Source organism: Lemur catta, chromosome 11 (genome assembly GCF_020740605.2).
Source record: "Lemur catta isolate mLemCat1 chromosome 11, mLemCat1.pri, whole genome shotgun sequence".
NCBI lineage: Eukaryota > Metazoa > Chordata > Mammalia > Primates > Lemuridae > Lemur > Lemur catta.
In genome coordinates, this window is record NC_059138.1 from 52,494,231 (window position 1) to 52,520,053 (window position 25,823).

General features: G+C 35.8%; 1 protein-coding gene across 4 annotated transcripts in view; it reads left to right on the forward strand.

The window, feature by feature from the left end:
• Positions 1-1,028: 1,028 nt before the first annotated feature.
• Positions 1,029-25,823, forward strand: part of AKAP9 (A-kinase anchoring protein 9) — a 141,718-nt gene continuing 116,923 nt past the window's right edge. For all 4 annotated transcript variants that reach the window (XM_045564660.1, XM_045564661.1, XM_045564664.1 and 1 more), the window contains exon 1: positions 1,029-1,279. In XM_045564660.1, the coding sequence (XP_045420616.1) occupies positions 1,232-1,279 (48 nt within the window). In that variant the 5' untranslated portion in view covers positions 1,029-1,231. The remainder of the gene's footprint in view (positions 1,280-25,823) is intronic.

Consider the following 25,823-nt stretch of genomic DNA (forward strand, 5'->3'; position numbering starts at 1 on the left):
CTCAATTCAATACAACTAGTGTTTATTGGGTGCAAAGCTCTGTGCTTGTCATTTTAATAATACCGAGATGAGCAAGACCCATGATGAGCTAGGAGTATGAGCTGAATTAAGAAGCACACAGATTATTAATATGTCATGCAGAGTACATACAGGAAATACAAGGAAAAAGAAAGCTGACATTAATTCAGGACATTTTAATATGCCAGAGGCAGTCACATATATTAACAACCCTTCCAGATATTCCAGATAAGCTCAGGGAGGATAACTTGTTTAAGGTCTTTAAAGCTAGGAAGTTACTGCAGGCTGGCTTCCCCCATTGCAGGTTCTGAAGCTCAGGCTCCATTCAGAACACCATTATTAAAGGGAAGTTCCAAGGAGGGGTGAGGGGGGAATAAGTTTTGACTGGATAGTCCCAGTTGCAGTGTAGGAATTAAGAGATCAGAAAAGCTATTTGGATGGAGGCAGTGTGAGGTAGGCCTTGAAGGATGGCCCAGAGACTGGGCGGGAACCAGTGGAAAAGAGGGAGGGATTTTTAGGCTGAGGAAGTGATAACAATCAGCTGCTCTCCTAATTCCTTGGGTAGAGGAGTCAATCTAGGTTGAAAAACTGGCGTCCGGTGGGCCCACTCCCCCTGCCCCATCTTTTCCACTGGGGCTTTTCAGCGTTCACCAATTTCACTATTAGACTTCTATTATTTTTGTAACTGAAAAAAACCACAATATTTTAAAAGCACTGAATCCCTTGGACGGAGGGTGGGGGTCCGGCCAGGAGCCCCTGGCACACCCCGCCCCTTCTACCCACTCAGCTGGCCGTCTCCTGGGGGCCGCCGATCCCCGTGAAGGGCGCTCGCTCCCCCGCGGGTCCCTCGCTCGGCCGCGGCAGCCCCAGGGCCGAAGTCGCCCCGCAGCAGCAGCGGGCGGGGCCGCGGGCGCACCTGCCCGGCGCCGCGGGGCGAGCGGCGGCTGCGCGGCCCGACGTGCCTCCCCTCCCGCCTCGCCGTGTGTTTACGTGGAGACGAAGATGGCGGCCGTGGCGGCGCTTCGCGTGCGGCCGGGGACGAGTCGCCAGTGAGCGCGGAGACTGGTTCCACTGCGGGCGCGGGGGGGCGCCGGTCCCGGTCCTGCTCCCTGGGCGGCGGAGCTTGCTGTCCCACCTCTGTGTGAACCGACCCTTCCTTCCAGCCCCTGACCCCTTCCCTTCCTGGTTTTCCCCCGCCTTCCTCGCAGAGGCCATGGAGGACGAGGAGAGACAGAAGAAGCTGGAGGCCGGCAAAGCGAAGGTAGGAGAGAGCCAGAGGCAGCCGGGCCTGCGGTGGGAGGCGGTGGCCGGCAAGGGGTGGGAGGGGGCCCGGGGAGTGGACTCGCGGCAGCCCCGCCGCGCTGCCTGGAGAGAGAGGGGTGCTGCAGGGTGTGCGTCTTCCCTTGGCTCCCTTCTCTTTTTCTGATAGAAAAAGCCCGAGCTAGCCGGTGATACTTTCCTGATAATTGAATAGTGTGGCTCCTTTCTCGTGAATGCCCACATAATACTCTCACTGTATTACTGTAAGCTGGTATTTAATTGTCTCTAAATCTCTAACCTTTAATTTTGTGTGTGTGGGGGGGTGCAGGCATTGTGCTCTCCAGGGTGGGGATTTAGGGCTTTTCTTTATTCCGTGAGGGATTTGTGCGTTGATCATCGGCTTGTCTTCCTTAGGTGGCACGCTGGCACTCTTGGGTGTGTGTGATTGGCCTGTGACAGCTGCCTCAGCAGTGGCTTGAATGTGCCACAAGTGCCAGCTGTGAACTTGTCTTTAAGGGCGTTTTTAGAAGCATGTCTCTTTGTACGTTTGTGTTTGGAGGTCTTTGTCATGGCATGCGCTTTTGTATCGTGTGGAATGTTAATGCAGACTATGAATGGAACTTCTGGGGACCGAAAGGTTCCATATTCCAAGCAACACCTATGGAATTCCTGCTTTAAATAATTAGGTGGTTGTATATATCCCTAGTGAGTCCCAATTTTGTGTGTGTGAAAAAGCTTGTGAAGCAAACAATGAAAAATTTTACACAGGTATTATTCATTGGCCTCTTAAAATTTTGACATGTGCAAAATATAAATTGAATAGCGTATTTCTTTAAAAATTGCATGTTTGAGCATATCTTTTGGCTGGCCTCAAAGGCCCTCTTTTTGCTTATAATGAAGTTATCTTTTATATCTTATATTCTGACTGGTTTTTTTTTTGAGATAATAGTTAGCAATCATACTTGGACTACAATAAAATTATAATATAGTTAACTGTTTTCCTTCCCTTTCTTTCCACTTCTTCCCACATAAACAAAAGAAACCAGGTTAATGATTTGTTATCAGTGAAGGGCCATACTGCAAAGATGTGGTAGTATAGTAGAGGCTGGACACGAGTTTGTTAAATTAATATGTATATAAACTAGCTTCATATTTCTAAAATATAGTTGGTTTTCCCATACGCTTCCGCTATCTAACGTCAAGGCTTAAATGCTTGTATGTAGCCTGGTAGATTTTTACTTTAGAATCTATAAATGGAGGGAAAGGGGAATCAGGGCGTCTTCAGGTGCTCTAAATAGCTTACATTTGTGCAACCTGAGGGCGTGAGCAAACTCAATGCATCCAAGGAAGTGGAGGTAAAGCAATGATCTGATTAGATGTCTTATTTGTCTGTTACATCAGAATTTTTACTGCCTGATTCCAGAATTGTCTTCCTTAAATATATGTGAAACAACCTTACAAAACATAGTTTACTTTGGATGACACATTTTATATTAGAGGATTTGTTTAAATTGCTTGCTGTGAGTAGTTGATTTGGCAAAGTAGCATTCTAGTTTCTTTGTGTGTATGCATGTTTCTTTGTCTTTCAAAATTCTATGGGGTAAAAGTCTTTTTACAATTATATAGGTGTGATGGAATTTTAGATAGGTATTAAGACTGATAAGAACGTAGAAAACAGAGGGAAACAACATCATCAAAAATAGTATATACATTATTTCATTTATATAAACATGTGCTTTTGATTAGAACTGAAAAACTCTGGATTAAAATGTATACATTTATTCAGCAAACCTATATTGAACTCCTATTTTATGCCAAGAGCTGGAAATACAACGGTACTAACGGTCTCTGTTCTCAAGTTGCACAGAGTGTAGTGGGAGAAACAAACACTGGATGATAAGTACAAAGAAAGAGGAGGGGCAGTAGGATTTGGGGGGATTTTTTTTCACATTTTGTTAAAGCATTTTAAATACTGTTTCCTCATTTTATAGACTACAAAGAAGGCTCTTAGGTGCTTGATATTAAAGCACCCTAGTATAATGCCTGTCAAATAGTAGGTACTCAATAAATATTTGCTTAATGAATGAGCAGAATGTTTAATGAGTCTTTAACGTGTGCTACTTTACTAGTATGGTTGTAATTTAGTAACAGTAATCCAGAATTCTCTTAATCCGAAATATCTTATTGCTGACATCAGAAGCAATTTAAAATGATCATTTTGTAAAATTCAGAGACTTGTTTCTCCAAATGTCTCATTTGTTCATTGGATTTAAGTATTGTATTTGATAATGTAGTTTTACACACCACAACTTTTTAACCTTTTTTCTGGGGTAATTTATTGGTAAACTGTTCAATTGAAGTTTCCTTTCTGTATCTAGACCTCATAAATGATCATTTTTAATAGCTTGTCATATATACAGCATACTTTATAAAATGTTTTATACCAACCAAAATCATAAAAATAGAATAAATTATGGTATTTGTTAACATTAAAATAATTCTACAAGGACTTTTGGTTTGCTATTGGGTCCTCACCTATGTCCTCAGTATTGATGTTGCAAGGCGCCTGAGCCTGGGATGGAGGACATTACTGCATTATGTATTAAGTAAATATTTTCAGAGCTGGATTAACCCCTATTAACAATGTGCTGACGGGACAGCTCTACGTAGGTTGTCCTTGTGTTGAACAAACCAAACTATTCTAACTCCACTTTAAATGACTTCATTTTTTACAAGTAAAATTGGTTATGTTATAGAAAGGAAATATTGTAAATTAAGTGAACAAAATTAAATAGAGAGTTGTATACTTAATATAAAATTATTACTCTTGTAAATTTGCATTATGTATGCTTTAAGTTCTATTCAGCATTTTATGATTAGTGTTATTTGTTGAATAATTATTAAAATTCTTGCCTATTGCAAGAATTTATATGATTTTTGTTTAAAAAGCATTTTCAGTTTGAATAGTAGTGCCAGCTATGTGTAATTATATGATTTTTGGTTTTTAATTTGTAATTATATGATTTTTGTTTATTTAACAAGCATTTGCAGTTTGAAGAGTACTGCCAATTGTATATAAAAAGGACGATGTTCCGTGGAAGATGTAAATTACATTATTGATAGCAAGACTTTTCAGTTATTTTCCCCTTTGATAGACAAAGTTGGTTATGATGTAAAATTGTTATTTGCATATTTCAGATACACTATTCTGCAACTAAGAAAGTTGTTTTCCCTCCCTGTTTTCTTTTCTTTCTTTCTTTCTTTTTTTTTTTTTTTGAGACAGAGTCTCGCTCTGTTGCCCAGGCTAGAGTGCCGTGGTGTCAGCATAGCTCACAGCAACCTCAAACTCCCAGGCTCAAGCAATCCTTCTGCCTCAGCCTCCCAAGTAGCTGGGAATACAGGCATGTGCCACCACGCCCGGCTAATTTTTTCTATATATATTTTTCAGTTGTCCAGATAATGTCTTTCTGTTTTTAGTGGAGACGGGGTGTCGCTTTTGCTCAGGCTGGTCTTGAACTCCTGACCTTGAGCAATCCTCCTACCTCGGCCTCCCAGAGTGCTAGGATTATAGGCATGAGCCACCGAGCCCGGCCCCCTGTTTTCTTTTAAATTTTCTAATTTTTTATACTTATACATGTGACAGAACTTACTTAGCTTTCAAAGTAGATGTGGCATTTTATACCTTCATCAACATTTATTTCAACACTGGTGTGTTGCCTCTGACTTAAAACTAGTTCATGACCTTCAGGCTTTGTTGAAACAAAGCAAAACATGATGTTTAGAGAGGTAATATGGAGGAAAGGATGTGGTGTCCTGTTAATGAAACTGAAAGTTGAATGGCAGCACTTGGAAAAAAGAAAGTGAAAAAGATAGGATCTGTCCAAGAGTAGAACAAAAATTTTCAGACAAAACATCTCTTATTTATAGAAATAAACAGATTTGTAGTGAGAGCTAAACTATGACTGCAAAATATTTATCTATCATAGGCTACTGATTATTAAAATATAAGTGAATTTTTTCTAATTTGGAAGTTAGAAAAAATTCTGATGGTAAACTGTCAAACATTAAATAAGGGACATTATTTATATTCATATCTCAGTAAGATTCCACTAAAATTGAAATTAGGCACCTTATTGGTAGCATCCCTGTAAAAATTTTAATTCACAAAAGTTACAGAATTATTATAACAAAAAAAAAAGTTACAGAATTTTTCAGTTTGTTCTTAAAGATTGTTTGGCATCTGATATATCTGTATGTGAAAGAGAAAGAGAGAAAGAGAATTTATAATATTGCTATTTGTCCTGCTGGAAAAAGGCACTAGGACTTTGGAGACATTTATTTGTTCATTTGTTCAACCAACATTTCTGAACGCCTACAACTGCAGCTATGGATTTTTACTTAACAAGCATTTATTTAAATTATCACAAATTCTGTGCCTTATTGTCTGTTAGAATAATCCTATCATAATATGTGGCTCTCAGCAGGTATTTTGAAGGGTAAATGAAATAATGATTGAGAGCTTTTTGAGTTTTCCAGGTGCTAGATATGAAGAAGCTGTGATTATTTTTTTAATTGAAGTGAAACTCACATAAAAATTAATCATCTTAAAGTGACGAGTTCAGTGGCTTAACACAATGTTATTGAACCACCACTTCTGTCTAGTTCAAGAACATTTTTATCATCCCAGAATAAAACCCTGTGTTCATTAAGCAGATACTCTTCATTGCCTCCTCCCTCCAGCCACTCGCAATCACCAATCTGCTTTCTATTTCTATCGATTTGCCTATTCTAGTTATTTCATATAAATGGAATCATACATGACTCTTTGTGTCTGGCTTACTTCACTTAATATAATGGTTTCTTTTGTTTTGATTTTTAGAGACAGGGTCTCGCTCTGTCACCCAGGCTGGAGTGCAGTGGCACAGTCATAGCTCACTGCAACCTTGATCTCCTGGGCTTAAGTGATCCTCCCATCTCAGCCTCCCAAGTATCTGGGACTGCAGGTGTGCACCACCACTCCCAGCCAATTTCCTTTATTTTTTGTAGAGATGTGGTCTTGCCCTGTTGCCAGGCTTGTCTCAAACTCCTGGCCTGAAGTGATCCTCCTGCTTTGGCCTCCCAAAGTGCTGGGATTATGGTGTGAGCCACCACGCCCTAGCATAATGTTTTTTGAGGTTCATCCATGTCTTAACATGTATCAGTACTTCATTCCCTTTTATGGCTGAATAATATTGCATTGTATGTATATACCACTATTTATCCAGTTATTAATTGATGGACGTTTGGGTTGTTTCTGCTTTTTGGCTATTGTGCTGCTGTGAATGTTTGTATGCAAGTATTTGAGTACCTGTTTTTATTTCTCTTGGATATATACCTAGGGGTGGAACTGCTGGGTCATGTGGTAAACTTTTTGAGGAATCATTAAACTGTTTCCGTAGTGGCAATACCATTTTAAATTCCCATCAGCAATGTATATGGTTCCAGTTTCTCCATATTCTCCCTAGTGCTTTTGTTTTCCTTTTTTTTTTTTTTTAATTGTAGCCATCTTGGTGGATGTGAAATGGATCTCATTGCAGTTTTGATTTGCACTTTCCTGATGACTAATGAATGATGTTCAACATCTCTTTATGTGCTTTTTGGCCATTTGTAGATCTTCTTTGGAGAAATAACTATTCAAGTTTTTTGCCCATTTTTTAATTGGGCTGTTGACAACTTTTAATAATATTACTAATTATCATACTTATAATTAACTATATATCTTTTCTATATATTTGGATAGAGAGAGCTTGTGCACTCAAACATAAGAGAGGAACAGACAGAAACATACATCTCCAGTGGGATTATCTTCCATCTTGGTTTTTTTAGGCCTTCTAGGCTCTGCCAAAATTGAAATTGTTGCTTCCTTTGAATGCTAGGTTCTTGGTAAGTTGATTAGAGCATGATGCTGAAGTTTGATTTCTTTGTGGGCCAGTCAGTCATTCCATTCCATGGGCAGCTGTTTTACAAGTGCATGCAGTTGGTCAAAGGGGCACCTGTTGGTGGGAAAATAGCATTTGGTAATGAAAAGGCTTGTCATCTTTATATGTGAACACAATCTGTTAGTACAAATAATTCACCAGTGTGAGATGTTTTTGTTGTCATATTGATTCCCCTTTTAGTTTTTGTGGTATTCATCATGAAAATATAACTAAGGATACTTAATACCCATCTAGATACAGTGCATAAAGCTTTGGTTGATTTGTACCTGGGATTAACGCTATTCAAAGGCTGAGCACGGTAGCTCATGCCTGTAATCCTAGCACTCTGGGAGGCTGAGGTGGGAGGATCACTTGAGGTCAGGAGTTCGAGACCAGCCTGAGCAAGAGTGAGACCCCTGTCTCTACTAAAAATAGAAAAAATTAGCCAGGTGTGGTGGCACACACCTGTAGTCCCAGCTACTTGGGAGGCTGAAGCAGGAGGATTGCTTGAGCCCAGGAGTTTGAGGTTGCTGTGAGCTAGGTTGATGCCAGGGCACTCTAGCCTGGGGCTACAGAGTGACAGTCTGTCTCAAAAAAAAAAAAAACCAAACCATTCAGTGTTAAATATTCAGATTATTCAAATAATTTAGCATTGTTTCAAGATTAGTTTTGCCTAGGTTATTTATTTAAATCTATAGATTCTTTTGTACTACATAAAATTCCTTTATCCTCTTTGTTCATGAACAATGTAGTGTTTTTTTTCAGTTGCCATCAGAGTTATGATTCCTATGGTGGTTTACTGTTCACTGAGATTTTTGTGTGGTCTGAAAGTTTCTCTGTAAATCTAAGGGTTTTTTCCCCCCTTTTTAAGAGATTATTTCTTAAAGGCCCAAAAGGTATTTTTTGACTGTTCAGAACTATGTTACCTTTACTATACAAAAGTCCTAATCTATAAAGATTGGAATTTATAAATTGTATTTATTGAATAGGTTCTCTGATTTACAAATCTCTGAAAAACTAAAAGTGTGTAAAATCTAGACTCTCCTTATATTTCTTGATACTGAGCACACTAAAAATTCCTTGTTGTTTACAAAGGATTGTTCATTGTGGGATCTGTGATTAGGCTGTAGCTATTCCTTAGGGGTCTCACTTTTATTAAAATTGGTATTGCCTTATTAGTTGTTTCCCTAGAGAAAATAGTGACAGGGACTAATTATAACTAAAATATTAGTTCTCCATATATATCAAGAATCAAATTTAATGTGTGAAAGTGTATAAAGGAATTGTGGGGGATTGCAATGGTCATGGGGCAGCATTCTCGTTTAATTCCCACACCATTTATATTCTGTTGACTGTGTGTGTATATGTTGGTTTCTTGAGAGTTAAATAAATTAGTAGATGTTCTAAAGAACAAGTATTAGAAAATGTGTAAAAACCGCTTAAAAATTATCTACTAGGAGTTTTTATATGACATGATAGGTCTTGGCTGAAAGTTATAGAAACCCTATTTTCTATTCATAGACAACTTAAAAATATTGGAAATATTTTTCGTGTGAAATCTTTTATATTTGCCAAACTAAGATTTAATTTTAATTTGCATAAATTCATTTCATAATGAAAATGTTACATACCCAAGCATATAATGACTTCTTTTGGCAAGATAACTCTTTTCCACTTGAAACAATGAATAGCAATTTTTATAATAAAGTTCAGGAAAAAAGATATTTTGAGTTTTTATTTTTAGTTGAGAAGAATATATATTTTTTACAAATTGAAGAATGAAATAAGATAAATAATTTTAATAGGTCTCAAGATTTTAATCTTATGATAGAAGAGCCTGTCTGTATTTATTTTTCTCTAAGATTTAAACTTTTAAAAATGATCTAAGTTTTCTCTTTTCTGTCTCATGTTATTTTGTAGGCCCAGTAGTTTATTCGTTTACTCAGAAAGCATCTTGGTTGAATAAGCCTTTGAACTATTTTCCTTTATTCTATGATTATTTTCATTTATTCTGTATACTCATAACCAGATACTATTTTTATTCAAAATTTGTCTCATACTTAGCCTTTTTCTTCCTATTCTAACACCACAACCCAATAAAATCAGACCCACATCATCTCACCTTCTATCTGGTTTCCTTGTTAGTATGTCCTATACATTGTCACTGGATTAGTTTTAAAATGTCCTTTTCATTTTGATACTCCTCTACTCAGTTCTTTTCAGTCTTTGAGATCAAATCCTAGATTTATTAATTCATTTAATATTTATTTGAGCCTCTACTTCATGAAAGTCGTTGGGAATTCAGAGATAAAATCACAGGCCTGCCTCTAATACTTTCACAGTCTAATAGAGTAGAAAGTCAACCACAATGTATTAAGTATTCAGAGTGAAGTGCAGGGAGCCATTTGTTTACTCATTTGATAAATATAATTGAGCATTTATAACTTGACAGGCACTGTACTAGACTGTAGGATACGAGAGACATGGACTCTTCCAAGCATAAGCTTTATCTAGTTAGTAGGCAGGCGCATAAAAAGATGACTATAAATACAGGATGACTAGTATAATTCTGGGTCTATGAAAAACACAGAGGAGGGATATCTGATTTCATCTTGGCAATTAAGGAAAGCTTTCCGGATGGATAAACACTGAGTGAAACCTTAAGGAATGGGGAGAAACTAGCCAGGTAAGAAGAGAGTGAAAGATGAGTAGAAGCTTCCTGGAGAATGAGATAAGATGAATAAAGCAGAGGTGTGGAATAGTTTGACTTATTTGGGGGAAGTATGGCATTATGTTATTTGGTATTATTGGAGTATGAAGCTATGAGCTAGTCATGGCAAGAGATGAGGCTAGAGAAGTAGTCCAGGACTCCATCTTGAAGATCCTTGAATCTTCTGTTAAGGAGATTAAGTTTTTTTGTTTGTTTTTTTTGTTTGTTTTTGTTTGTTTTTTTTTTTGGAGATGGAGTCTCGCTCTTTTTGCCCTGGCTAGAGTGCCATGGCATCAGCCTAGCTCACAGCAACCTCAAACTCCTGGGCTCAAGCAATCCTTCTGCCTCAGCCTCCCGAGTAGCTGGGACTACAGGCATGCGCCACCATGCCCGGCTAATTTTTTCTATATATATTTTTAGTTGTCCAGATAATTTCTTTCTATTTTTAGTAGAGACGGGGTCTCGCTCTTGCTCAGGCTGGTTTCGAACCCCTGAACTCAAACAATCCACCCGCCTTGGCCTCCCAATTGCTAGGATTACAGGTGTGAGCCACCATGCCCAGCCGAGATTAAGTTTTATTCTGTAGGCTGTGGGGATCTATTGATAAGTTTTTAAGCTGGGAGCTAATATGGTTATAAAGATTTGCACTTTAGATCAGTTTGGCAGCTGTGTGGAGGATAGGGTGAGGAGGACAAAACCATTTAGGAGGCTGTTGATGTAGTACAAATGAGAAATGGTAACGTAGGAACAGAAGTAGGCGTAAATAAATAAATATTTAGAAGGTAAAGTCAGCAAAACTTGGTGATTGGTTGGATCTGAAAGGTAAGGGAGAGTGAGCATGGAGAGAAGGTTGATGTTACCACTAAGTAACATTTTCTAATTTTTCTGTAATTATAGGAAGAGGAACAGTTTCAGTTGTTGACTTCAGGCAAGGGTGTGAAATCAGTTTTGGATATATTGTATCAGAACTTCCTTATGAGACATCTAAGTGGGATTTTTTCAAAGATTTTGTTGTGATAAGTAGTATAATTGTAGTGGTTATGAGGTTGGACTAGACCAGACTGTCTAGGATGAAATCTTGGCTCTGCCATTTACTAGCTTTCTGACTTTAGGATTTAACCTCTCTGTGCCTCTGTTCCTTATCTGGAAAATGAGAACAATAATAGTACCTGTCTTGGTACTTGGGGTTATTGTGAGAATTCACTAATAAGTATAAAGCACTTAGAATATTGTCATTCTATAAAATGTGTTCGAGAAGTGTTAGGCATTGTGATCATCATTGTCATGCTGGAACATAGAGGATTAAGCTATACCGCAGAAAATTAGATGGGAAAAATAGGTTGGGATCAGATAATAAGGAGCCATATGTGTCATCTAAAGTGTGGATTTTACCTTAAAAGTAGTGGGAAACTGTTAAAGAGTATGTGTTCATCATTTTTAACTTCTGGAAAGGTTCTTTCTAAAAATATATCACATATTCAAGTAGGTAGGTTGCCACTAGGTGGCAGTTATGTGGTATTGCTGTACAAATGAAGGCATAAACCATCATGTGTTTTTTTAATAAAATATTGACTTGATTAAAATAGCTAAAGGTAAGCAATCTAATTCTAGTAGGACTCTTTTGTTCCAACAAAACAAAGCAAATCTGAGATTAGTTAAGTAAAGAAGAGAAAAGAGGATTATTGTAAAGATGCAGAGATTTCAAAGGAAGGTCAGAGAAGTGTAAGTTGGGCCTCATGGAAACTGAAAAGCTAATGCCTTTCTCTCCGTCATTTCTTCTCTTCTGTTCATGAGATCTTATATTCCTCTCTTTGTGGATCATCTTCCTTTGTCTACATGTCTGTTTGCACATGACCAAAAGTTATGGGATGAGTCCCCATATCTGTTTTATCCAATGGAGTTGTTTCCCACATTTAGTATACTTCAAAAAGAAAAAAGGAGAGGGAAAGAAAAAGTATACAAATAGTGAAGGCCAATCTACTCATACAGTAAGCATCTAGCCAAGTGGTTCCCAAATTTTGATGCATATAAGAAGTACCTGGGAAGCTTTAAAAATTTTTTGATGCCTAGGTCACACCCCATACCAAAATCAGAAAATCTGGGATGGGAGCCAGGTCTCACCATTTTTTAAGGATCCTCAATGAACAGTAAAGTTTAGGACCCACTGACATAGCCACTTTGTGTGATTCTGTGAAATTGAGTGATTATACATCATGACCTCTTCTAAGCCACTTACATTACCTGGTGTGCAACTGAAGAAGTTGGGATGATTTGATGCCAGAAGGAAAATTGGCTGTATTGGATACAAAGAAAAATGTTTCAGTTTGCAGTATGTCTGGGAGGTTGACCATGTAACCTGTACTTTATGGGTGACTTTAGGGGTATCTACTAATGCATATGATTATTGCATCATGCACTGATTTTAGAGTCTTTCATAGAAGATGCATTTCTCCATGTTATCTTTCTGGACAGCTTTCCTACCTCCTTGTTTCCTATTTCCAAGAGAAGAATCAAATTGATTCACCTCTCTTTTCTTATCAGACTAGGGTGAGAAGAGTCGGGTGTCATGGATGGTAGGAGCTATGAGCATTGGCCATTTCTACATGCTTTAAAAATACTTAAATATTTCATCTACAAAATATATATAAAGTGTATACATAAGGTAAAGATTAATGACAAAAAGAACACCTCTATACCCATCATCCAACTGAAGAAGCATATGCATACAAATACATTTGAAATCTTTTCTGTATCTAATTCCACCCCTTCATCACCTGAGGTAACTACAATTCTGAATTTATTTATTATTACCTTGCTTTTCTGTACCACATATATGTATATAAACAATATATTAGTTTTCCTGTGTTTGAACTTAATGGTATCATATGAAGTCTTGAGTGATTTGCTTTTTGTTCAGTATTGTGTAAAGCATGTTCACTCCTGAGTAGTATTTCATCATAGGAATTTACCTCAGTGTCCATTCTCATATCAGTGTTTGTATTGTTTCCAGTTTTTTACTATTTTACTATTATAAATACTGCCACTGTGTTAATTTTTCCTATCTTCTTATGCACAGCATGTGCCACAGGCTTTGAGATGTGCAGAGGTTGTGATCCCAAGGTCCTTCAGTCCTTGAGGAATAATGACTATGTTCAAAAATGGAGTACAAAGAGGGAGTGAAGTCAAAAGCAAACTGATATTTGTGTGTTTATTACATGCTTGGTTTTATCACGTAAATGATCTCTGACAAATGTCCATGTGAGCTGTTGACAGATGCCAAATACATGACACCCGTCAACCATGGACCATTGAACTGACCAGATGTAGCAGTTCTTTTATTTTTTCCTGCAAAAATATGTGCGTATGGGAGGGAATAAAAATCTGTAACCAAGGTTTATAAATGAACAAACCTCAGATGATAAATCGACATACATTTTATGCAGCTGAGTATGTCTGTTACGAGTATACCTTTCTGTAGGGAGTTTCCTTTATATGAACTGTACGGTGTTATTTGTTGTTTATTTTTAATGGGATTAAACTCAATAATACAGAGACTAGATAAGGTAAGGTTCAAAGTGCCATTGTTCTCACTGTTCTTTGGTAGTAGTAACTGAGATGACAGAGAAATGATGCACAGGTAGGTGGCATCTGAATGGCACTGTCTCTCTTTTGGGATAAGATTTCTGGTAAGTATATAGTTGTCATATATCCTTTTAAAAATCATGATGTTAGCATATGGGCCCTGATCATTTTATTAGTGAATATGCTTTACAGATCTATGAGGGAGGGAGGCTGTGAAGATCTTTCAAAGAAGAAAACAATCACTCATGGTCTCATAACCCCACAAGTAACCATTTTAAACAGTTTGTTGTTTATTCTTTGTTTCTGTGCACGTTTTTAAACTTTACTTCAATCATACTTTATATGCAGTTATGTTCCTTTTTGCCCAAATTTACATTGAGAGCATTTTCCACATTAAAAATTTTTAAAAATATTTTTGATAGCTACATAATACTGCATTGTGCGGTTGTACGGAAGTGTAACTATAGACCTGCTACATCATCTTGGTGTTTTTGGTTTTTTGTTTTAAGAAACTGTGCAGGTATGCTGAAGTTCTGAGGAATAATGCCTAAAATTATTACTCAGTGCTGCCTTTTTCTATAAAAAATAAATTACTTTTTTTCACTCAGCAAATATTTATTAAGAGCTACTATTTTAGGCTTAGAGTATATAGGCTTTGATTTTTATTAAAAATCCCCTGCCCTTTTAGAGCTTACCTTTTAGTTTTTGTTCTGAAATAATATGACGTCATATAATCAGTAAAATGAGCCCAAAACAATGTTTTGATAATTTTATGTACTTAAAAGTGATTTATTTTGATGGAATTGTTCCACTTTTTATTATCTTTTTTCATTTGAGATCATTTAGTAATGGATACTATTTACTGAATTGTTTCCCAAGCAGCGATTTTTCTTAAAAGTTTTTATAATATAGAATTCTACTTTTTCCCACTTATAATTAAGTGAGGGTACAGACAGGAGAGAGAGAAGGGACCAATTTAAAATTTCTGCCAAAAACCCCTAAAAACTGGAAGAAATCTTAAAAGATCCTTCTAATGTATTTCTTCCTCATTGTACAGTTGAAGAGACTGAGTTGGTGGCTTGTCCAATGTCATACCAAGCTTGTTAGAGTCTGTGTAGACACAACAGACCAGCAGTCTATTATATGTAATACATATTCTTTTTGAAACATTATTTTCATTCAACAAATATTTGTGCCTACTATGTGCCAGGCAATGAAATTTTGCTGAAATTTGCAAAATTAAGATGGTTCCTTAAGCTGTTGAGTTTGTTTTCTTCTTAGACATGAAGGTGTTCTAAAACCCTTATTTTTTTAAAAAGTCATTGGATTGAATGAGATTCTAGGATATAAATAGGACTGGTGGCTCAGTAATGTGAAGTCCTGTAATCTTTTCCTTACCTGATTCCTCAGGTCTATTTGGCACTGTTATTCTCCAATAGTTTGTGTTCTTGTGATATTGTTGGAAAATATGCTGTAAAACATCCTTAATATGTTGTTTTTGTCTTGTTTGCTTCCATTTGCCCTGCTTTAACTCTATGCCAATGGTCTTTGAGTCATCTGTTGTAATCTTTTTATTTCTGTAGTTAGGCTGCTGGAGTTTTGTAATAGTTTGTATAGTATTCTTGTATATCATTCATTAAGGACTATTAAAAAGGTTTAAAGGCAGAACTGACAAGTACAAATAGTTATAACTAATTAGGGTTTTTAATTTTTCTACAGCAAAAACATAGAAAATAGCTCTAATTACAGCTATTTTTGAGCACTGGAGAGACTAGATAACAGCTTTAAATAATATTTTGTACCATCCTCTTTGGGTATGTGTGTGTTGTGTTTGTTTTTATTTTCTCTCCGGTCTTGTCAAAAAAGCACTTGTTGGTTTAGTGATTTCACTTGTTCATGTCTTTAAAGTTAGTGTTCTAGGATTGTGAGATATCATGACAAATGAAAAAAGAGAGCTGAGAATACATGGAAATACATAAGAAACAAATTGGTATAATGGAGAGTTGGATTTGGAGTCAGATATTCTTGTTTTATACTATTTTGCTACTTATTGCTTATGATTTGGGGCAAGTAACTCATATTCTTTAAATCTCAGCTTCCACATTCTTTTCTCAATAAGATATTTCCATACTTTTCCACATATACCCCATCCAAATTAAGTCTTTCTGTTGTAGGCTCTCCTAGTACCTATATATTTTCTTCAATGCATTTTTTATCACTTGAAATGATGTATTTCTGTGTTTACCTATATTTGTTTAATTTGTTTTTTCCACTAGGATTACAATTCGTGGGAGTAGTCTATATCTGTTTTATTCGTCACTCCATGTCGTGCGTTAGCACAGGGTTGAACACGTGATAGGTATTCAATAAATATTTATTGAATAAATAAACTATTTGCTACCTGGTATATGCCAAGTTATTTCCCTCACAGGTATAAAACTCTACAACTACACTTTTGTGGAAAGCCTTTTCCTATGAGGAAATCAGGAAAAGAGAGGTACCCATACCACCTCCTTAAATATATGTATGACTGTTGAGTTTATGAAGTTGTTCACTGTTATCTCATTTATTTCTCACAGCATGAGGAAATAACAGACAGGCCTAGACTAAAAGGTTCTATTGTTAATGGGCCATATATTTTGATTCACATCTATAACATAGTGCCTCACACATAGTAAACACTCAATGAACACTCAAGAAACTAAACAGATTCCAAATAGTTGTGGGGTTTTTTTTTGAAATGACATTATAAAAACTTGGCATGTTTTTATACAGCATTTTGAAATTCATTGTTTTATTGAGATGATCATTTATAAATTTATAAATCTTAAGTTATTTATGTTTAGTCATTTATTCATGTTCTGGTCAGGGTAAGACTTTTGCTTGGGATCTGAACCAGTTTTTAAAGACAAGTGTATATGGACATAATATCTTTCCAGTAACTCTTCCAACTATTTCTGAGACTACATATGTTAACATTTTTATAATTGGCTTCAAAATGACAAACACAGATGGCTGTAGGCTGAATTTTCAGCATGTTTTAGAATAAATGTTTTCTCAGTAATTTAAAGTGCATCATTTCAGCATCAGATGATTACCTAATTGAGTAGAATTTTTTGCTTATCTGCTAGCTTGCCATTTTTCAGATTTAAAATAAAAATAGCTTAAATAACTGTAAGACATTGGATATATGATATGATCTTGTTCCTTCTCTCACATTTTTACCATACAGAAATCTAGCTAAAAGAAAGTTATTGTAGGTATTATTTTTCTGAGAATTTAAATTTCGTTTTGACTTCTTTTTTCTTATCAGAGGAGGGAGATTATAGTGAAAGGAATTATTTTTGTGTCTTAGTTCATTTAATAAGTAACTAGAAAATTATTCCAAAAAACTAATATGACTTCATATAATTAGTAACATAGGGCCTAAAAGAATGTCTTGGTAATTTAATGTCCTTAGAAGTGATTTGTTCTAAATACTATAATAGAATAATTCTGCTTTTTATTCTGTATCTATCATCTTTTTCATTTGGGTTCTTTTAGTAGTGGATACCATTGGCACAGAGTTTTTTTTTTTTAAATCAAACTTTTTATAATGCAAAGTTTTAGTTTTTCTCTTTGGTTGTATGCTTGCACATCTGAATGAGTATTAAATTTAAACTATATTAATATATAAAACCTAATAAAGTGGCATGTTAAAATATTCATCTTTGTCCTGATATATTCTGTTGTCTAAATATATTTTCTAATGTATACAACATGTAATTTTAAGAAGTTTCTGAAATTGAGCATAAATATCAGGAACATCATTATTGATATTTTTTGGCTTTGCATTCTGAGGGATCTTTTCTTTTTTAAATGATGTGCCTAGACATCTGATTCTATTTATAGATAATATATTTAGTAATATTCTAGTTGGTTTATTTTTAAGAATGAATTTGCTATCCTCCAGAGTAGTTTAAATGCATTCCACCTGCTTAATAATGTACAAATAGAGGCAACTGGCTTTGCACCTGTTCCTCAAGCAGACACGAAGTAGAATAACTGGGTAGTTGTTAAATAACTGGGAACAAAATTTAAATATATATTTTTATATTCTATAAGGCTGGTGATTAGCTATTTCTGATTTATGAATTAGATGGATTTATTATGAATAATACGTATCTATATACTTCATCTACAGTAGATAAAATAAGTATAAAATATGTTGTATTTCTTGTATAACATTTGTCACTTATGTTGATGGTTAATATCAACATCATTAAAAAGATTGCTTTAATATTTTGTATAGTAAATTTCCTGGCCATCATTGTAATTGGTCTAATTAATAGTTATAGTAATACTGGTAGTATATTTCATCTTTTTAAGGCACAAGGGAGTTTATACCTGTTTTTATTCTTTGCTTTCTCTCGTTGAATGATTAAAGAGTTCAGGTTAAATTTAGGAATCAGTAGTTAATAGTTGCTTCATATAAAAATTAGAAAATTTATTACATAAAAAAGGAAATTTCAAGTGAGCAAAAGGAAAAATACCTACAATCTCAACTCCAGAGATACACCCAAGTTGTTATAATCTTCAAGAATTTATCTATGCCTGAGTACAATGTTATTAAATTTCAAGCTAGATATAATTGTTGAAGGCTATGAATCTGAAGCCTGCCTTGTCTTTATTAAAAAGAGGTACAAATAATTTTTCTTTCATAAAAAGGTAGATTATACTGTAATACTATTTTATACCTACTACCGTGTCGTGAACATCTTTATTTGCAGTAGTGGTTTACATTAATATTTTTAATATAGATTCACCATAGTTAACCCAGTGTTGCCTAAAGCATGTAATGCATGCATACTTCTGAATTTAGGTGGTGATGAGGTATTTTAAGTGTATCCTGACATAGTATTAAAAAACATTGGATAGTATTCCAAGAAAGTTACTACCTTTCCCAGTTTTCCTTTACTTCATCTGCTTACAATAGCGAAAAGTTTCTTAGGGATTGTATGTCCTTAACAACCTTTTAACACTTGCCCATTTATCTCATAGCCTTCAGCAATACCTAACTAAAATTTTAATATAGTTTTTTCATTGTATAATAATTAATTTTTTGTTTACTTTTTTATTTCAGAATATTACAGGAGTACAAACATTTTGGTTACTTGAATTGCTTTTGTACAGTTTGAGTCAGTTATAAGTCTCTCTCACTGTCACCCATAATAGTGTGCATTGTACCCGTTAGGTGTGAATTTACCCATCCCCTTCTTCCCCCTCCCACCTGCTTGATTTCCATTGAATTTTACTACCATATGTGCACATGAGTGTTGATCTATAAGTTTTGATTTAGTAGTGAGTACATATGGTTTTTGTTCCTCCATTTTTCTGATACTTCACTTAAATGATGGTGACCAGTTCCACCCAGGTTGTTTCAAAAGGTAATCACCATTTTTTTATGACTGAATAATACATGATATACATATACCACATATACATATACCACATTTTATTGATCCACTCATGTAATGATGGGTGTTTGGGTTGTTTCCACAGCTTTGCAATTGTGAATTGTGCTGCTATAAACATTTGAGTGCAAGTGTCTTTTTTATAAAATGTCTTTTTTTCCTTTGGGTAAATACCCAGTAGTGGGATTGCTGGATCAAATGGTAAGTCTACTTTTAGTTCTTTGAGGTATCTCCATACTACTTTGCATAGAGGTTGTATTAGTTTGCAGTCCCACCAACAGTGTATAAGAAGAGTTCCTTTCTGTCTGTATCCATGTCAGCATCTGTTGTCTTGGGAGTTTTTGATAAAAGCTGTTCTCACTAGAGTTAGGTGATATCTCATTGTGGTTTTGAATTGCATTTTCCTGATGATAAGAGATGTTGAACATTTTTTCATATGCTTATTGGCCATTAGTCTACCTTCTTTTGAAAAGCTTCTATTAGTGTCTTTGCCCACTTTTTAGTGGGGTGTTTGATGTTTTTTTGCTGATTCACTTGAGTTCTTTATAGATTCTGGTTATTAGCCCTTTTTTGGATGTATAGCATGCAAGTATTTTCTCCCATACTATAGGTTGTCTATTCGCTCTATTGATTGTTTCCTTGGCTGTGCAGCAGCTTTTTACTTTAGTCAGGTCCCATTTATTTATTTTTGTTGTTGCTGTGATTGCTTTTGGGGTCTTCTTCATAAATTCTTTGCCTGGGCTGATATCTATAGGAGTTTTTCCAACCTCTTCTTCTAGAATTCTTACAGTTTCATGCCTTAGGTTTAAGTCTGTTATCCACAGGGAATTGATTTTTGTGAGAGGTGCAGAACCTGTTTCAGTCTTCTACATGTGACTATCCGATTTTCCCAGCACCATTTATTGAGTAGAGATTCTTTTCCCCAGTGTATGTTTTTTTTTTCCTGCTTTGTCAAAGATCAGATGGCAATATGATGTTGTTTTTATATCTGGGCTCTCTGTTCTGATCTGTTGGTCTGTGTATCTGTTTTTATGCCAATATCATGTTGATTTGGTTACTATGGATTTATAGTATATTTTGAAGTCAGGTAGTGTGATGCTTCTAGCTTTATTCCTTTTGCCCTGGATTGCTTTGGCAATTTGGGATCTTTTGTGATTCCATATAAATTTTAGGATTATTTTTTCTATTTCTATGAAGAATGTCATTGGTATTTTGATAGGGATTGATTCTATAAATTGATTTGTGGTGTATTCTCATTTTAACAACATTAATTCTTCCAACTATGGGCATGGAACATCTTTGCTTTTTTTTTTTTTTTTTTTTTTTGTCCTCTTCAGTGTCTTTCATCAGTGTTTATAGTTTTCCTTGTATAGATCCTTCATTTCCTTGGTTAAATTGATTCCTAGGTATTTTCTTTGTGTATGTAGTGTAAAAGGGATTGCATTTTTGATATCTTTTTCAGATTGCATGCTGTTGGTATATAGAAATGCTCCTGATTTTTATATTTGTATCCTAAGATTTATTGAATTCATTTTATGTGTTCTAACAGTGTCTTGATGGAATCTTTACATTTTTCTAAGTATAAGATCATACCATCTGTGAACAAGACTTCTTCCTTTCCAATTTGGATGCCCTTTATGTCTTTCTCTTGCCTAATTACTGTGGCCAGGACTTTCAATATTATGTTTAATAAAAGTGGTGAAAGTGGGCATCTTGTTTTGTTCCACATCTTAGAGGAAAGGTTTTCAATTTTTCCCCATTCAGTATGATGTTCGCTGTGGGTCTGTCATATATGGCCATTATTATTTTGAGGTATGTTTCATCTATACCCAGTTTGTTGAGGGTTTATGTCATAAACGGATGTTGAATTTTATCACTTTTTTTTTTTTTTTTCAGTTTTCAGCATGTATTGAAATGATCATATGGTTTTTGTTCTTGGTTCTGTTAATGTGATGTATGACATTTATTGATCTGTTGAAACGTCGCTGAATCCCTGGAATGAGTGCCACTTGATCACAGTTAATGGTCTTTTTAATGTGCTATTGAATTCGGTTTGCTAGTATTTTGTTGAGGATGTTTGCATCTGTGGTCATCAGTCATTTTGGCCTGTAGTTTTCTTTTTTTGTTGTTTCTTTGTCTGGTTGTGTTATGAGGGTAATGCTGACCTTGACCTTGTGGAGTAAGTTTGAAAGTATTCCCTCTTCTTCAGTTTTTTTGAAGAGTTTGAGTAGAATTGGTATCAGTTCTTCTTTAAATGTTAGGTACAATTCAGAATTGAAGCAATCAGTTCTTGGGCTTTTCTTTCATGGGAGCTCCCCCTTTTTACTATTTCTTTAATTTTAATTTTAATTTTTTTTTAGAGACAGGATCTAGCTCTGTTGACCAGGCTGGTGTGCAGTAGTGCAGTCATATCTCACTGTAATCTCAAACTCCTGGGTTAAAGCGATCCTCCTGTCTCAAGCCTCCCAAATAGCTGGGACCACAGGTGTGCTACACTATGCCCAGCTAATTTTTTTTTTTTTTTTTTTTTTTTTTTGAGACAGAGTGTCACTTTGTTGCCCGGGCTAGAGTGAGTGCCGTGGCATCAGCCTAGCTCACAGCAACCTCAGACTCCTGGGCTTAAGCGATCCTACTGCCTCAGCCTCCCTAGTAGCTGGGACTACAGGCATGAGCCACCATGCCCGGCTAATTTTTTTGTATATATATTTTTTAGTTGGCCAGATAATTTCTTTCTATTTTTAGTAGAGACGGGGTCTCACTCTTGCTCAGGCTGGTCTCGAACTCCTGACCTCGAGCGATCCACCCGCCTCGGCCTCCCAGAGCTAGGATTACAGGTGTGAGCCACCGCGCCCGGCCTGCCCAGCTAATTTTTAAAAAATTTTTTGTGGAGACGGGGTGTGTCAATGTTGCCCAGGCTGGTCTCGAACTCAGGTCTCAAGCGATCCTCCTGTCTTTGCCTCCCAAAGTGCTGGGATTACAGGCTGAGCCACTATGCCCAGCCTGATGGGAGCCTTTTTATTACACCTTTGAGCTTGTGTTTCTTTATTGGTTTGTTGAGGTTTTCTATTTTTTCATAATTAAATCTTGATAGGTTTTATGTGTCCAGGAATTTATCCATTTCTTCTAGGTTTTCAGATTCGTTGGCATATGGTTGCTCATGATAGTCTTTAAATGATTCTGCACATTTCTGTGGTCTCAGTTGTTATATTTCCTTTTTAATTTCTGATTTTATTTATTGAGTCTTCTCTCTTTTTTTCTTAATTTTTCTAGCTAAAGGTTTGTCGATTTTATCAAAAAAACAACTTTTCATTAATCTTCTGTATTTTTTTTTTTAGTCTCAATTTTACTTATTTCTGCTCTGATGTTTGTTGTTTTCTTTCCTTCTACTAATTTTGGGTTTGATTTGTTTTTGCTTTTCTGGTTCCTTAAGTTTATCATTAGGCTGTTCTTTTGCAGTATTTCTATTTTTTTTAATATAGGAGTTTTTTGCTATAAACTTCTCTTCTAGGCCTGCTTCCCGTAGATTTTGGGATGTTGTATTTCTGTTTTCATTTGTTACAAGAAATTTTTAAATTTCCTTCTTAATTTCTTCATTGACCCATTGTTCATTCTGGGTCACATTGTTTAATTTCCATGTGTTTGTGTATTTTCTGAGTTTCCTCTTGTTATTGGTTTCCAGTTTTATTGCCTTTTGGTCAAAAAAGATAACGACGTGATTTCTATTTTTTTTTAATCTGTTGAAACTTGTTTTATGGCCTAAGATCATCTGTTCTGAAGAATGTTTTATGCACTGATGAAACAAATGTGTATCCTGCAGCAAGTAGTTAGGTGAAGTGTTCTGTAACTGTCAGGCCCATTTGGTCTAGTGTGTGGTTTAACTATGATGTTTCCTTGTTGATTTTCTGTCTGGATAATCTGTCCACTATGAAGAGTATTGTGTTGATGTACCATACTGTTATTGTATTACTGCCTGTCTCTCCTTTTAGATCTATTAATGTTTACTTTATATACTTTGGAGCTCTGGTTTTGGGTACATAGATATTTATAAATTTTTATATCCTCTTGCTAAATTGACCCCTTCGTTGTTATGTAGTGAGCTTTGTCTCTTTTTACAGTTTTTGTTTTGTAGTCTATTTTATCCAATATAAGTATAGTTACTTCTGCTCTTTGGTTTCCAGTTGCATGGAATATCTTCTACTCCTTTTTCTTTCTTTATCCATTAGGCAGTCTGTACTTTTTATTAGAGAATTGAGTACATTTGCATTCAGCATTATTATACATAAGTGATGTCTTAGTACTGCTTTTTTGTTGCTTGTTTTTGGTTGTTTTCTAACTCCTCTCACCCGTTTTTTATTTTTCCTAACTTCCTTTGTAGTTAAATGCTTTTCTCTAGCAGTATGTTCTAATTTGTTGCCTTTTATTTTTAGTGAATCCATCATAGATGTTTGCTGTGGTTATCTTTTGTAGCTTACAAAAAACAGATATAACAAGTTATTTTAAAGATCTGACAACTTATCACAAAGGAAAAAATGGAAACAAAGAAAAAATGAAAAAAAAAGCCCTCTATACTTTAACCCCATTGCACCCACATTTTGACCTTGTATTGTCTCAATTTACATATTTTTCTATTGCCTATCTCTTAACAGGTTGCTATAGGTATTACTGCTTTTGATAGATTTGTCTTTTGTGCTTCATACCAGAGTTATGTGTGGAGTGCACACCACAATTACAGTGTTAGAGTATTCTGGGTTTGTCTGTGTACTTAATTTTACCCCAGTGGTTTGTATACCTTCAAATGTTTTCTTTTTCATGTTAGTGTTTTCTTCTTTCAGATTGAAGAACTCCCTTTAGCATTTCTTATAAGACAGTTCTGGTGATGGTGAATTCTCTTAGCTTTTGTTTGTCTGTGAAAGACTTTTTTCTCCTTCATATTTGGTATACTGGTATTCTTGGGTGACGACGATTTTTTTCTTTAGCACTTTGAAAACCTCCACCCACTCTCTTTTGGCCTATATGGTTTTCATTGAGAAGTCTGTTGCCAGATGAATTGGAACTCCTTTATGTTATTTGCTTCCTTTCTCTTGCTGCTTTAAGGATCTTCTCTTTGTCTGTGACCTTTGAGAATTTGATTATTATATGCCTTGGGTAGTATTATTTGGGTTGAATCTGCTTGGTGTCTCTCATCTTCTTGTACCTGGATATTTAATGTTTTTCTCGCATTTTGGAAAGTTTTATGTTATTATTTCTTTGAATAAGCTTTCTATCCCTTGCTCTTGTTCAGCTCCCTCTTGAACACCAGTAATTTTAAGCTTTGGTCTTTTGAGGTAATTTTTCTGTAACTTACAGGTAACCTTTGTTGTGTTTCATTTTTTCCCCCTCCTTTATTTTTTATAGCCTATTTTTGAGTTCATTGATTCCTCTGTTTGATCCACTCTGCTGTTGAGAGCTTCTAATGAAAATTTCAGTTCAGCAAACATATTTTTAAGTTCTAAGATTTCTGTTAGATTTTTTAAATTATTAATTCAATCTCTTTGTTAAATTTCTCAGATAAATTTTTATATTGCTTTTATGTGCTATCTTGGAAATCACTAAGTTCTTAAAACTTCTATTTTGAATTCTTGGTCAGAGAGCTTACATATTGCTGTCTTATTAAGATCAGTAACTCGTTTCTTACAGTGTCCATTTGGAGAGGTCATTGTTCCCTGTTTGCTTTTGTCTCTTGTGGATATGTGCTTGTGTCTTTGCATTGAAGGATTATTTATTCCAGCGTCCTCTGTCTGGCTTGTTTTGTTTTTTATTAGATGTGTTTGCTTAGAGATTCTTTGTAATTTACCTGTGGATTGTCTTGGTTTTTTCCCCCCACTGGGCCAATGCCTCCATTTTGGCACTAGGTGGCATCTTAAGCCCTGGTTTGCCTCCGTCTGGTAAACAATGAGAATGTCGTCTGTCCCAAATGGGAGATGTCCCAAATGGAATATCTCGGTAGTATAGGAAGGCTAGCTTTGGGTTCGTGCCCAGGGAACCTGTGGAACAAACCTCCTACAGCATGGTGCTGCTGAACAGCCCTCTGATTTGGCATCTTCTTGGGCCAGGTTTCCAGGCCTGCAGATGGTAGTTCCATCTCCCTGCTTTGTCTTTGGCTGCCCTTCAGGCATTCTCAGTACTTCCCATGGGTTGAGGTAGGGACAGGACTCCTGCCAGGGAATTCAGGTAGCATGGGAAGCTGGCTGTCCACCTTGATGTCACTTTTTCCAGTGTAGAAACTGTGAGTTGATGGGAAATTTTCTGCACTTGGTGCCAAGCAGATTGGGGAGAGGTGAGTCACGGTTATGGAAGTCCAATTCTCTTAACATCTGCTTAGAATTTTTTCACTTCTCTTTGGCCCCAAGAACTGTCTCCTCTTCATATCTAAGTTCTTGGATGTTGCTGGTGATGATCTCTACGCTATGCATTTGGTTTTGTGAGTAGGAGTTTTTGTGAGTGGGAGTGCATTCAGCTTGTTTCTACCCTGCCATTTTGGAACTGGAAGTCTCTCTTAGTTCTTAAAATAAATTTAAATAAGAAAAGTCCACTGGCCAAAATATTTTAAATAAATGATGTATAAGGGCATGACTAGGATATGACAAAAATACTGATGCTAACATGTAAGTGATTAAGTGCTTGAAAGCACTGCTATTTGATATTTATTTCTGTTTTTTTCCCATTATAAACAGGGCTGCAGTGAACACTTATAGGTAAATCTGTTTGCCCAAACTAATTCTGTTTCGTATAAAGTAATAGAAGACCCAGAAATTCCATAAAGCAAATGCATTTAGAGCTCTGTTTGTGTGTGTTGTGTGTGCG